The 13,149-nt window shown below is 45.7% G+C and overlaps 1 protein-coding gene across 1 annotated transcript in view; it reads left to right on the plus strand.

Moving 5' to 3' along the window:
• The window catches only part of VILL (villin like), a 37,163-nt gene that overhangs the window by 19,383 nt on the left and 4,631 nt on the right, over nt 1-13,149 (plus strand). The window contains exons 5-17 of the mRNA XM_069859236.1: nt 14-122; nt 437-547; nt 2,445-2,644; nt 2,732-2,810; nt 4,192-4,290; nt 6,000-6,153; nt 7,196-7,296; nt 8,051-8,188; nt 8,765-8,923; nt 9,812-9,991; nt 10,419-10,564; nt 11,257-11,401; nt 12,068-12,256. Coding sequence (XP_069715337.1) covers nt 14-122; nt 437-547; nt 2,445-2,644; nt 2,732-2,810; nt 4,192-4,290; nt 6,000-6,153; nt 7,196-7,296; nt 8,051-8,188; nt 8,765-8,923; nt 9,812-9,991; nt 10,419-10,564; nt 11,257-11,401; nt 12,068-12,256 — 1,810 coding nt within the window. The remainder of the gene's footprint in view (nt 1-13; nt 123-436; nt 548-2,444; nt 2,645-2,731; nt 2,811-4,191; nt 4,291-5,999; nt 6,154-7,195; nt 7,297-8,050; nt 8,189-8,764; nt 8,924-9,811; nt 9,992-10,418; nt 10,565-11,256; nt 11,402-12,067; nt 12,257-13,149) is intronic.

Consider the following 13,149-nt stretch of genomic DNA (forward strand, 5'->3'; position numbering starts at 1 on the left):
TGCTACACAACAGCTACAAGAAAGGAGGAGTGGCTTCAGGATTTAAGCATGTGGAAACCAATATGTACAACATCAAGCGTCTTCTTCATGTCAAGGGGAAGAAGCACGTATCAGCCACAGAGGTAAGAAGAGCCCTCTCTCTTTTATGGATCATTTCTCCTTGCCTCTCCTCCTACACCCATTTTTGACCTGGTTTGCTCATCACTGTTCAAGGACCCCTACTACAGGATCATTTTCAAGACCTCACTTAGGGGTTTGGTGGTATCATGGGAGAAGCCATCAGGCTCAATGAATAGCTGAGTTCTAGAAAAACGAGCCTGTCATTGCAGACCAGTTGTTATCTCCCGAAGTGCAAGTTCTCAATGGCTGTGACCTGTCTCCTGCAGCTCTTTTTGTCCCCCCAAGTTTGCCAAATGCTTTTATTTCCTCATGACAGGTAGCGCTTTCCTGGGACAGTTTCAATAAGGGTGATGTTTTCTTGCTGGATCTTGGGAAAGTGCTGATTCAGTGGAACGGACCCAGCTGCAGCATTGCTGAGAAATCCAGAGTAAGTACAGGCAAAAGCCAATTAGTTTACTAGAGGTATTTATAGTATCATAGAATCATGGAACCATTAGGTTGGAAAAGACCTTTGAGATCATCAAACATACCTGTCCACTGTTAAATCATTTCCCTAAGCACATCATCTACCCACCTTTTTAAATACCTCCAGGGAAGGTGACTCAACCACCACCCTGGGCGGCCTGTTCCAGTGCCCCATAACCCTTTCTGTGAAGAATTTTTTCCTAATGTCCAATCTAAACTTTCCCTGATATATCTTAAGGCCATCCCCTCTTGACCTATCACCTAGCACTTGGGAGAATCATAGAATCACAGAATAACCAGGTTGGAAGAGACCCACCGGATCATCGAGTCCAACCATTCCTATCAAAAGAAGAAGACCTATCAAAAGAAGAAGAAACCAACACTCACCTCTCTACATTCTCCTTTTAAGTAGTTCTAGAGAGCAATAAGTTTTCCCCTCAGTCTCCTCTTCTCCAGGCTAAACAACCCCAGTTCCCTCAGCCACTTTTTGTAAGACCTGTTCTCCAGCCCCTTCACCAGCTTCATTGCTTTTCTCTGGACACTCTCCAGGACCTCAATGTCTTTCTTATAGTGAAGGGCCCAAAGGTGAACACAGTATTCAAGGTGCAAACTCGCCAGTACTGAGTAGAGGGCCAGAATCTCTTCCCTGGTCCTGCTGGCCACACCGTTTCTGAAAGAAGCCAAGATGCTATTGCCCATCTGTTGGTATCAGAGGCCCAGGGAAGCTCTTTGCTCCAGTTCAGACCTGGACTCAGCTTGGGTTTCATGGGCAGCCACGGGCAGCTCCAGAAAGCCATCCAGCTCCCTCTGGGCAGGTCTATCTTCATCCCTCTGTGTTCCATGTGGTTTGCATGACACAGGACTAAAAAGTCAGCAACACCAGTAGGTTTAGCTGCAATAACTACCACGTGGTAGATGAATTTTAATTTGTTTTACAGCATCAGAGGTACTTTGAGCTTGGTCAGTATGAGACAAGCAGGAATACATAAGCCAGGTACTAATAAGTCATATCCATAGCTGTTAAGGCACTTTGCAAAGGGGTCATTATCCTTTTTTTTAATGATAGAGGAACTAACATACAGAAATGTAATTGAGCAAGTTAGATCAATTGGTCATCAGCAAAGTTGGTGGCCAAACTCATAGCCAGTCATTATAGACATTAAAAGGCAGGTGGGTCTGCTTTTGACATGATGTCACCTGGTGTGCTCCGAGAGTGGAAAGCTTCACAAGGGAAGGCAATTTTCCAGGACACAATGGCTACTGGGAGGAACAGGTCATGGTTCATCTCAGGCCTGGTAATCAAGCAGTTCATTTCCTAGGTCTAAGAAAAGAAGAGCCGCTTTCAAAGCTGTTACAGTAAGAGTCACGAAAAAAAATCAATGGAAAATGGAGATTTCAGCCTAATTAGTTGCTGAAAGACCCATGTTTGTTGAAAACCTGAAACATTTAAATGTGAAATATCATCACAGGGCATGTGGGGTCCTGCAGATCTGCACATCCAGCCTCATTGTCCCCAGCATGCACACGTGACTCTCCTAGACCCTCTCACAGGATCACTGGACCTGCTCATGTACAGTCACACATGGGCAACACCTGTTGTGTTTACTGTGTGTCTATGCCCTGCAGGAGCAAGTACCACTGGTAGCACTATAAGCAGCAATTTTTTCCTGAGAGTTTGTTAATAAGCACACATTATAGACACATCCCCTTTTTAATAGCTCCATTTGAAGGACAGTAGAAGCTTCAGAGAGCTGTGGTAATCTGGCTTAGACTATCCGTGCTCAGTCATTGCTCTAGGTCTGAGTCTTGCTGAATTTTTTGTCTGGATCAGGACTTACCTCCTGGTGATCCTTGTGCAGGGTCTCGCACTGGCTCGCAGCATCAGGGACAGCGAAAGAGGTGGCCGTGCTCAAATTGGCATCATTGACAATGAGAAGGACTCCCCTGACCTCATGCAGATCATGACGATGGTGTTGGGTGAAAGGCGCGGGGAGCTCCATGATGCCATCCCAGACACGAAAGCAGATGAGCTGCAAAAAGCAAATGTCCGACTCTACCAGTAAGTCCAGGGATGGGTTTCAAACACCATCCCTTCTCATGGTGGATGCTGCAAAGCCTGACTTTGCTCAATGACTTTGTCTTTCAGTGTTTATGAGAAAGACAACGACCTGGTGGTACAGGAGGTAGCCACTCGGCCCCTGACACAGGACCTGCTCCAGCATGAGGTGAGAGAAAGCCATCAGCCCTTACTAGCAAGCAAAGGAACCAAGCAACTGTTCAGTGTTTTCAGATGGCAACAGTTTGAATGGGACACCTTGTTTTCTGAGAATTATCAGCCCTTCCATCCTCCAGGTTTATCAGGTGTCCTGAAAACAGAACAGCTTAGCCCTACTAAAAACTCTGTACCCGAAGGTAGGAGGCGTGTTGAAGCTGCTCTAATGAGAGATGGCAAATTGACCCCATTCAGCCAAGGATGATATTGGGTTGGCAATAAGAGCCGAGGAGAGTTGGGGTCAGGAATAAAATGCAGTCGGAAATAAGGCTTCTTAATACCTGTTGTTATTTAGTAGCCCTCTGTCTGCAGAATTAAGAGCAAATAAATGCGCCACTCATAAAAGTATGAAGATGTGTTTTCCTGCTGTAGCGAGTGGCAGATCTCAGTGACCTTCCATGGAAGGACATTCCTTGCACACCCTCTGTCCAAGAGCTTTCAGAAAACAGAAGGTTCCTAGTTTCCTTCTGGCTAAAATTTGGCAGAGGATTTCTCATCCTTAATTCTCTGTCGTGTGAATCAACCTATTCCAAAAAAAGTATTGCTCTTGCAAGGCTCCAGCTTCTATATTCACCCTGGTGTCAGCCTTGTTAAATCTCAATCTGCTTTTACAGGCATATGAAGTTTTTGCTTGTCAAAGTTCAGTTTGAAAAAGAAGAAGCCTTTGGTCACACAGTGGGTTGTCAATTTGGAGCACCAGCTCTCTGTGGTGGACAGGCTGCCTGGAAGACATCTCATCCCCTTTGGGTTTGGGATCCTACTGTATTCATAACGATGCAACGCTTTTATCTCCAGATCAGGGGCACAAAATTGTCATGCAGAAAATGTCTAACCTGGGCTTCTCCTGCTCCTTTAGTAGCAGATTTGGCATAGACGAGCACCACCATCAGCAGTGCTGGAGCACAGCAGGCTGAAGATGATATTTCAGCATATACTTCTCCTGGAATCTTTTGGAGCTGGTGTTTCTGTTTGAGAACACCTCTCGTGAGATGGTAATTGCTAGTTTTGAACAGTGCCTAGGAAAAACACGTATTTTAACTCATTAGAGTGAAACAGCAGATACCTGGGTCAGGTGAGCTCACAGAGTCAGCATATCCATGAACCCCTGCACTGCAGGGTTGATGGTAGTTCTAGTCCATTTACTGTACCACAGTAAATCCACCCACTCTTGCCTTTTCTAATGGTTGCAACAGGGATGCAGCTCTGCAAGGCAAAGAAACAAGCTAGACCTACATCTGTTCTAAATCCTCAAGATCCAGGCTGAGTGGGCTACAAATGAGGACCTTTGCCTGTAAAGAGCTTTTTACATGTATATTTTTTCTATTTCACCTCAGGACTGCTACATTTTAGACCAAGGTGGGTTTAAGATTTATGTCTGGAGAGGAAAAGCCTCCAGCCTGGAAGAGAAAAAAGCAGCCTTCGCTCGAGCTGTGGTGAGTTGCAATAGAGTGCAAACAATGTTGTGGGAGGTTAACTAAGTGCTAATCTAGATCTGACCACTAATTACAATTAAGTGTAGGTCTTGAGGAGCTGGTCTATGTAATAGCAGCAAGAGAACTTAAAGGTCTTAGGGAAGCATGATGATGTAAACACAAAATTGTTAGTCACCAGATTGCGCTAGAACTAAGGTTTGTCACTTAAACTAGGAGGGAATTGATTAAAGAAAATGAAACAGAAAAGAAAACTGTTTGTTACACAGTAAGTGATGCCACCCTGGCATCTCTGCCACTCCTCACGGAGCTGTTTTCTGGCAGAGCGTGCCTCAATGCTTCCTTTCAGGAAAAATTAGCTTTGAGGGAGCCTGAGCAAGTAAGGAATTTACTAGCTGATTTTTTTTAAAAGTTGGCATGTTGAACTGAAGGCTACAAGGGAAGTTAGCTTCTCATTTATCTATTCACTTCCGTGAACGCCATAAATGGCCTCATCTTCAATGAGGTCTTGCTAGGAGATACTGAACTTAGTGGGCACCTCTTCCATGAGGTCTTACCTGGAGACAGCCAGCTTCAATACTGATTGCACCGATTGTCTCAGAGATGAAAAGCTTAGCAAAAATTTGCCTTAAAAGTTATCTCACAGTCCTCTATGCTTCCTTCAAAAGCTTAACTTGGATGCTTTTTAGTAGGCAATCAGTTCTGCAAATTCTGGCCCAGAGCTACATATGTAGAACAAAAGATGTCTCTTTCTTTCAGTGTGGCAGGTGGGAGGGATGGAAAGACCATCTGCTCTACTTCTCCCTAAGGGGAGTGTGTGGCTGCAGTATTTACAGCAGAAGATGAATGCTCCAAAGCCCACAATCAGGCTTCTTCTCTAAGCCATGGCTGTCAGTGCTGTACCTCCAGGTCATCCTGGAACCTGCTGAGATAAACACAACAGCAGCTCCCAGAACCAAGCAATGACTTTGGCACTGTGGCAAAACAGAGATCAATTTCTTTCCTCTCATATTTTATCAAGCACATCTGCTGGAGCAGTCTTTTAACTCAATAGTAGCTCCATCATAAAGAAATAGTTAGGGTTCAAGGGAAAAAAAAAAAAGAAAAAATCCAGATATTTGTGAGACTTTAGTCCCTTCAGACCACAAATCACGCTCTGGGGTATTTAGCTGCCTCCATCCTTTCACTACTTTGTCCTGCATTCTCTCTACCATGCTACAGGGAAGAGAGTCTTCTTGGCTTAGAGAGGGCCAAATAGTTTGAGGAAGAGGAAAGAACTGAACTAGGCTCTTGCATCATGCATACACCACATCACTGCTCCCTCCACTCCTAGATCCACCACTAGAAGCCATCTCTGGAGCTCTCTGAGACAGAAGAAGGGGCTTTTCATTAGACCTATTGAGTGAGATTTTCTTCAAGACTGAGGTGCCGTGTAGAGATTACGTTCAGGATGTGATCCAGATGACCAGCCTCTAGTGGTACAGTGCAGTCCCCTAAAAAGGGATATAAACATGGATACTACAGTGAGAGCTTGTAGGCACCTCCATTTATCAATATGAATGCAAACCTTGAGATGAATCCTGTCCTTGGTCATGCCACTGTCTTCAGTGGGGGACATTCACTCTTTGGGCTGGTTCAGGTCTACATCCCTCTTCTCAAGTCTGTAAAAAGCTCAGTGCATCCCCACTAATGTTCTTTTTCAACCCTACTAGGGTTTTATCCAAGCCAAAGGCTATCCTTCATCCACCAACATTGAAGTGATCAATGACGGAGCAGAGTCAGCCATGTTTAAACAGCTCTTCCAGAGGTGGACAGAAAAGGATGAAACACAAGGACTGGGCAAAGTCTACACTACTGGCAAAATTGGTGAGCGTGTTTCTCCTGCATTTGGCTTTCCTACCTGTGCTGAGCAACAGCTGAGGGAATATAATTCACATTAACTGTCTCCTGCCTTTAGTATCTTGAAAATCTAGTTCACATTCCTCTCATGCCTTGTATTTTCCACCTTCTTCAGTAGATGCAAAGGATTCATGAACTGAACAGCGCTCAGAAGTGCTGAGGCTTCTTATGTGAACCAGGCTGCCACTTATTCCAAATGCAAATGTTGGCCAAAGATCACTCTTGTCTGAAAAATTGTATGCAAAATTTCACGCTTGCAGAACTCCCTAATTTTCTTTTGAAGGGCTAGTACTGAACTTGATAAGGAAGTGTTGAACAACATTCTGCTTTCATTTACACTGGCATCGACCCAGGACCCTCTTGACGTCAGTGGAATTATTCTGTATTTACACCAGGTGTAAATGGTGCCTCAATTTATCACAGCGCTGAATGAATATTACAAAGCATTAACCCAAAAGAGTAAACGATACCAAAGAGAGAGGACTTGCTGATGAATAATGGGTTGGTGACAGAGACGGTGATTGTCTCCATCAATAATTGCTTGAAGTTCACAAATCTCTTTCCCTCGCAAGTTCTCTCTTTTCTTTCCACCTTTGTCTCTCTCTGTGCTGTCCATAAATACTCTCTCTATAATGAGCTGGAACAATGTAGCCACTTTATTTCTTAAAGAGACATTTTAAAAAGAGGGAAATAAGTATTGTTTTGGAAAACAATTATGAATTTTCAGTCAGGTGACCACTAATATTTTTACCAGCCAGTCATCACTGTAACGTGCTGTGTGGCCAGTTGCCAGCCTGGAACAGATAAACTCTGGAATGCATGAGCTCTCCCACATTGCAAAATCAACATTGGCTTACTAGTGGCAAGACTGGCTTTTTGCAACCACAAAACGGGTTTTTCTCACGTGTATGACAATTATGAGTGTGTGCGAGGCTGATGCAGAAGGTTTATATGTTATTGTGCAGTCACTGACTTTTTTTTTTTTCTGTTGTTCTGCTGGTGTATGTAGCCAAGGTGGAACAGGTGAAGTTTGACACCACTCAACTCCACGCCAGACCAGAGCTAGCAGCTGAGCAAAGAATGGTAGATGATGCATCTGGGGAGATAGAGGTGAGAGACCTCCTTTTTTGACAGAAGATGCATTAATCAGTATGTTTCCAAACATCTCTGCCTTTTTGCATGCAGCAGTTGTATAGAACTGTGAAGATGTGCCTGCCTACCCTACCCAAGGAAGTATGGCTGCAGCCACAGCAAAGTGCTTGTGAACTTTAATAAATGCAGCAGGAGCATTTCTCCTCCAGCCCATGACCACTGGAACAAAGCAGTCACCAAGATGACTCCTCTCCTAACCTGTGTATGGGTCATGAGACTGATACAGGCAACCCCATTCTTACACTGTCTCACAGTTTGGTCCATATCAACCAAACCTGTGAGGAGCAGAGGCCCCTCTCCCATTCTTGTGGACTCCCATGGAAGATGGAGCTGATTTAGAGAGAACTGTGGGGCTGTGAGGGTCCTGGAGGCTGCTGGGACCTGGAGACCTCCTTGAGTGCCACTGACTGCTGAAAGTCCATTGATGGCACATGTATTTTGACAGTCACTGGAGAGAACTGACTTTGCGAGCAAGCATTTAGTCAAGCTGGGGGAACATAGGCTGGCATCCAGGAAAGAGAGGGAGGGTTATCTTCCCCACAGAAGACCTGAACTTCACGGATCTGCTGGCAAAGGGGCTGTGCTCTGTCTTCACATTTTAGTATTTGATAGGTATGGTTGGACTCGATGATCCAATGGGTCTTTTCCAACCTGGTGATTCTATGATTCACGTTGACTCCACTGCTGCTCACCAAGATATTTCTTTCACCAGGTGTGGAGGATTGAGGACTTGCAAATGCAGCCAGTGGATCCCAAGACATACGGGCAGTTCTACGGAGGAGATTGCTACCTGGTCCTGTACACCTACCTGAGGTCAGGCAGGCCTCACTACGTCCTCTACATGTGGCAGGTAGGTCAAAGTGAGGGAGAAGGACTGTGGTGTGTCTGCTAGAAGTCTAAATGAAGGAAGCAATTACACACAAAAGTCCCTAGAATCCAGAAGAACTCAGATGCTCTTTGCTCATCAGTTATCCATTGCAAACATCCTTAGCCGTGCTTTGTAGGCAGCATAGATGTCGAGCCCAAGCTATCATCAGGCTGAAAGCCAGCAATATCTTGCAGGTAGAATGAAGGATTATGGGACTTGCGGTGTTGAGGTCAAACTTTGCAGTCTTTCAGATTGTCCCTTAAAACCTCAGCTCCTAGAGTCATGCAGGGGTATGAATATCTCTGCTTTCCTTTTGAAAATGTATTTTCTTCCTGTGGAATGCAGAGAAGCCTTAAAAAAATGTGATGCTAAAAACTCCCAAACTGGGATGCTAAAGTCTCCAAAACCAGAATGTAAGTTAAATTTAATCATCTGGTAGTTTTAGCTCTCATCTCATGACTTTGTCTGCAGGGATTGGGATTGGGAAGACGTTACATTGTGCAGAGCTTTAGACCCTTCATCTCCTTAAATTGCATGGGTGCTCTTTCTCCTCCCCAGGGTCGCCATGCCTCTGTGGATGAAATCACTGCCTGTGCCCTCAATGCCATCGAGCTGGACAAGAGGTATGGGGATGAGGCTGTGCAGGTGCGCGTGACCATGGGCAAGGAGCCTACACACTTCCTGGCCATCTTCAAGGGCAAGCTGGTCATTTACGAGGTAACGTGGCTGTGTGCGCATGAGCAATGGAAGGTACAAGCACCAACGATGGCTTTGTAGTTGCAACAGAAATAGGCCAGAAAAGTAGTCCAGAAAAACTCCTGAATATCAGGAAAGGAGCCTTCCAGGTCTGCATGGGCTGGCAGATGGAACTGGTGGAAAATATGTATGGCTTCTCAAGTAGTCCGAACACCATTTGTGCAAGCACAGTCCTGGACTGACCCTGACTCAGCTGTCCACCCCTGCCCTTCAGCATTAATGTGTGATGTTCTTTCCAACTCTATCGCAAAATATTGTGCAGAGTTACAATAAGACAGTTGTCCTCTAAATTATAGATACCACTATGCAGAGTAGGTCCTCCTACAGTTACATGATTTGAATTGTCCCTGCCTGAATTATATCACATTAGTTTCCAGCCAACTTCACTTGCTACTTTGGCTGCCAACAATTGCAGTGGAGGCATTGTAAATGGCTGGGCAAGAGGGAGGTTGCCTTCAGCTCTCAGTGGTGGTCCCACCATATGGCTTCCATGGCAGAGATTCAGATAAGCCGAGTGCAGCTGGAAATCACAGACCAGCTGCCTTGTCCAGTTGACGTGGAAAATACTTTGCAGAAACTAAGATCTGCTCACACTGAACTTGAGCATCTTGACGGGAGCTGGTCGAGACTCAGAGTAAGCAGGGAGAAATGTGGAATGGGGTTTATTCCAACTTGGAATCAGAAGGTGTTTGGATTTCCTCACCATGGTCTGTCGCTGCAGAAGCATGGAGGGATGTAAGCCCAGAAGAATTCTTCCTCAAACCAGTTGCAGCTTGGGTTTGTGTGCCCTCCTCACCACCACCCCCCCCCCCCGCTGCCAACACCATCCTTCCCTCTGTTTCCTTGCAGGGTGGCACAAGCCGGGATCAGAAAGACACACCCGAGCCAGCAATCCGCCTCTTCCAGGTGAGGGGCACGGATGAGATGAACACAAAGGCCACAGAAGTTCCAGCCCGGGCATCCTCCCTCAACTCCAATGATGTCTTCCTGCTGGCGACCAGCCAAGTGTGCTACCTGTGGTGTGGGAAGGTGAGACCGCACTGAGTCCAGAGGAGGCAGAGAAGAAAAAATAAGGGGCTTGAGTCTCCAGCATCCACTGAGCTGCGGGGGTGGATCCTTGGGTACACAGGCCATTCATTTCAATGGAGGAAGATGCACCCAGGAGAAGGCTCTGTCTGTGTCAGGGAAGTTGGACTAGATGACCATTAAAGGTCCCTTCCAACCCCAAACCATTCTGTGACCGTATGAGTTTTGCTCTAGATGCCTTTGGCTGCACTGAATGTCCCTTGGAGGACTAGAAAGGGGTTCAGAGTGACCAGCTCAGATGAAACCCTCTGAAGCATTCAAGCAGGCCTGAAATTCTCCAGAGGAGGGTAGAACCAAGGCAGCTTTTCCCCATAGAGAAGTTTTGCCACTCTGCCTCTAATTCCAACTCAATCTTTTGTCCTGAACGCAGGGATGCAGTGGAGATGAGAGAGAGATGGCGAAGATGGTGGCTGACATCGTCTCCAAACGGGACAAGCACACCATTTTGGAGGGACAGGAGCCAGCAGACTTCTGGGAAGCCTTGGGAGGGAAAGCACCTTATGCCAGTGAAAAGAGGTAATAGTGACCTGCTTGCTCCTCTGGGCTTGGCCTGGCAACATTAAGCAAGGGATCAAAACTCTGCAGGAAACTAAGTTAGGACTTCAATACCAGGTCCTCACCAAAGGGAGAAATGGGCCCTTATGTCACCAAAATCTTGGTCAGAAACCACAACGAGATGTGTCTTTCTTGGTTTGGGGTCAGGTCTTACGAAGTAAGAGCTACAGATCCCAACTCTGCAGACAAGGGTGTTCTACAGTCTTCCATCCCATCCAAGGGCTACATGAATCACATGTCCATTATTGGCTTTATGGGCGGACTCAGAAGTTTCATGAAAATAAACCTGCTTTTGATCAACCTGGGTTTCTCCAGCCCTCTGGGCAGGTGATTTCTTCCTTTGCAACCGGGTGATCTGATGTGGCTTTCACTGAAAGCAGGCTCATGTCCACCAGGAGAGAAGGGTTCTGCTTTTGCCCTCTATGGGTGGAGAAAAAGTTACCTTTAAAAGTTGTTAAAAGAAAAAAGTTGTTAAAAGTTGTCTAAGAATTCTCTGAGACCTGACATTGCCTGACTTTCAACCCATTTGATGAGCATTGCCATGTTCCCATCTCTTCCATCGAAGTCAAGAGAAGTAGCTGCAGGGCCCTGCAGTAAACCATGAGGGAATGATTTCCGTCTCACTTTTTCTTTCCCTTCTATGCATGAGGAAGGTTTCAAGAGCAGGTCACGCACTACCAGCCTCGCCTCTTTGAGTGTTCCAACCAGACAGGTCGATTCATCATGACAGAGGTGGTGGGTTTCTGCCAGGAGGACTTGGACGAAGATGATGTCATGCTACTAGACACATGGGAAGAGGTCAGCACTGACTCCCCCTCCTCTTACTCCTAGCCATATTTTTGAACAGTGTATAGCTTCATTTGTTTGAATCCATCATTCGATGTGAAACAGAGGGCAGCATGCCTTCTGCATTATCTCCAAACCCATCATCATGCTTGGTCAAACAGGCAGGTTTATGTCCAGTCTGTCTCACCCATGTACAAAACACATGAATGAGGTGCTATTGCTAGCACTGTTTCAAGAGGAAACAGAGAAACTAGGTCCATGCCTTGCTCCAAGGCAAGAGGAGCTGGACTTGCTCCAGTCTTTGCCAGTGCATACAAAGCGAAGGCACACAGAAACTCTCCCCCTCACTTCTCAGCACCGATTGTGAGGATGTAACATTAGACTATTCAAAACTGACTGAGGGGTTTTCTTTCTGAGGTCATTTGAATTTTTGGCCATGCAAAGACTAAGTTTCACTACCTTGAAGCATGTGAGAGCTGTTTTCCAAAATGTTTATGCTTTGGGCCTCTCTCAAAAGTAAAATCTTCTTGGGCAGGAGGAAATCTGGCATCAAAATCCCAGGGAACTATTGGGAAACAACAAGATTTATCTCTGCTTCTGTTGGCAGGGATGAACAGACACCCATGCCTACACAGGTCCTCACGCTTCATTGATCTTTGACACCTTCTCTCCTTGTAGATTTTCCTTTGGATTGGCAAAGCCTCCAACACATATGAGAGGAATGAGGCAATTGCCTCAGCTAAGGAGTATCTCAAGACCCATCCGGCAGGGAGAGACTTGGCAACTCCAATAATACTGGTGAAGCAAGGCTGTGAACCCCTCAACTTCACAGGATGGTTCAACGCTTGGGACCCCTACAAATGGAGCGTAAGTTGCTGGAAAAGCCCTGTGGCATTCACACATGCTCACCAGTGCTTAAAGGGTGTTATTGACATGGAGCATAACCTCTGTGATGAATGGAGTGAAACATCTCTATGATGTGTCCTGAGCTTCATGACTTCCTTGTGCTACCTGAACAGATTCTACTCCTTTGCCAGTAAAAAGTACCTGCTCAGTGAAACTGGGGCTTTTGCAAATATAAGTAAACGTACTTGAATTGACAATATTCACATTTTTATTTTAAAAAAGATTAAGTTCCAAATCAGATCTGTGATTTCAGCCAAAAGTCAGTGGGGCTGCTATCAGTAAAATCAAGTTCAGAGTGAAAACAAAAGGACCCCACACAGAATCACAGAATGGTTTGGGTTGGAAACAACCTTAAAGATAATCCAGTTCAACCACCCCCCCATCGTCATGGACAGGGACACCTCCCATTGGATCAGGTTGCTCAAAGCCTCATCCATCCTGGTCTTGAACACCTCCAGGAATGCGATATCCACGACTTCCATGGGCAACCTGTTCCAGTGCCTCACCACCCTCACAGGAAAAAATTTCTTCCTAGTATCTAATCTAAGTCTTTCCTCTTTCAGCTTCAAATCATTCCCCCTTGTCCTATTCCTGCACTCCCTGATAAAGAGCCCTTCCCTAGCTTTCCTGTAGGCAATCATAAAAACATCATAAAGAAAACTGGAAAAAAAAAAAGCGTTCAGTTTTCAAAATGCAGCCAGAGAATAATTTATGACCCATCTTTAAGGGCAAACCCTAGTGAAATGAAAGATGGGAGCAGGCAGGTCTTGTGTTCAAGTTTGCAGACTGCCCCAAAGAGCCCAGGAGCTGTGAAGCAAGATTACCCTTGGTCCCTGCAAACAAGTCTTCATCTC

Source organism: Phaenicophaeus curvirostris, chromosome 6 (assembly GCF_032191515.1).
Source record: "Phaenicophaeus curvirostris isolate KB17595 chromosome 6, BPBGC_Pcur_1.0, whole genome shotgun sequence".
NCBI classification, from domain to species: Eukaryota; Metazoa; Chordata; class Aves; order Cuculiformes; family Cuculidae; genus Phaenicophaeus; species Phaenicophaeus curvirostris.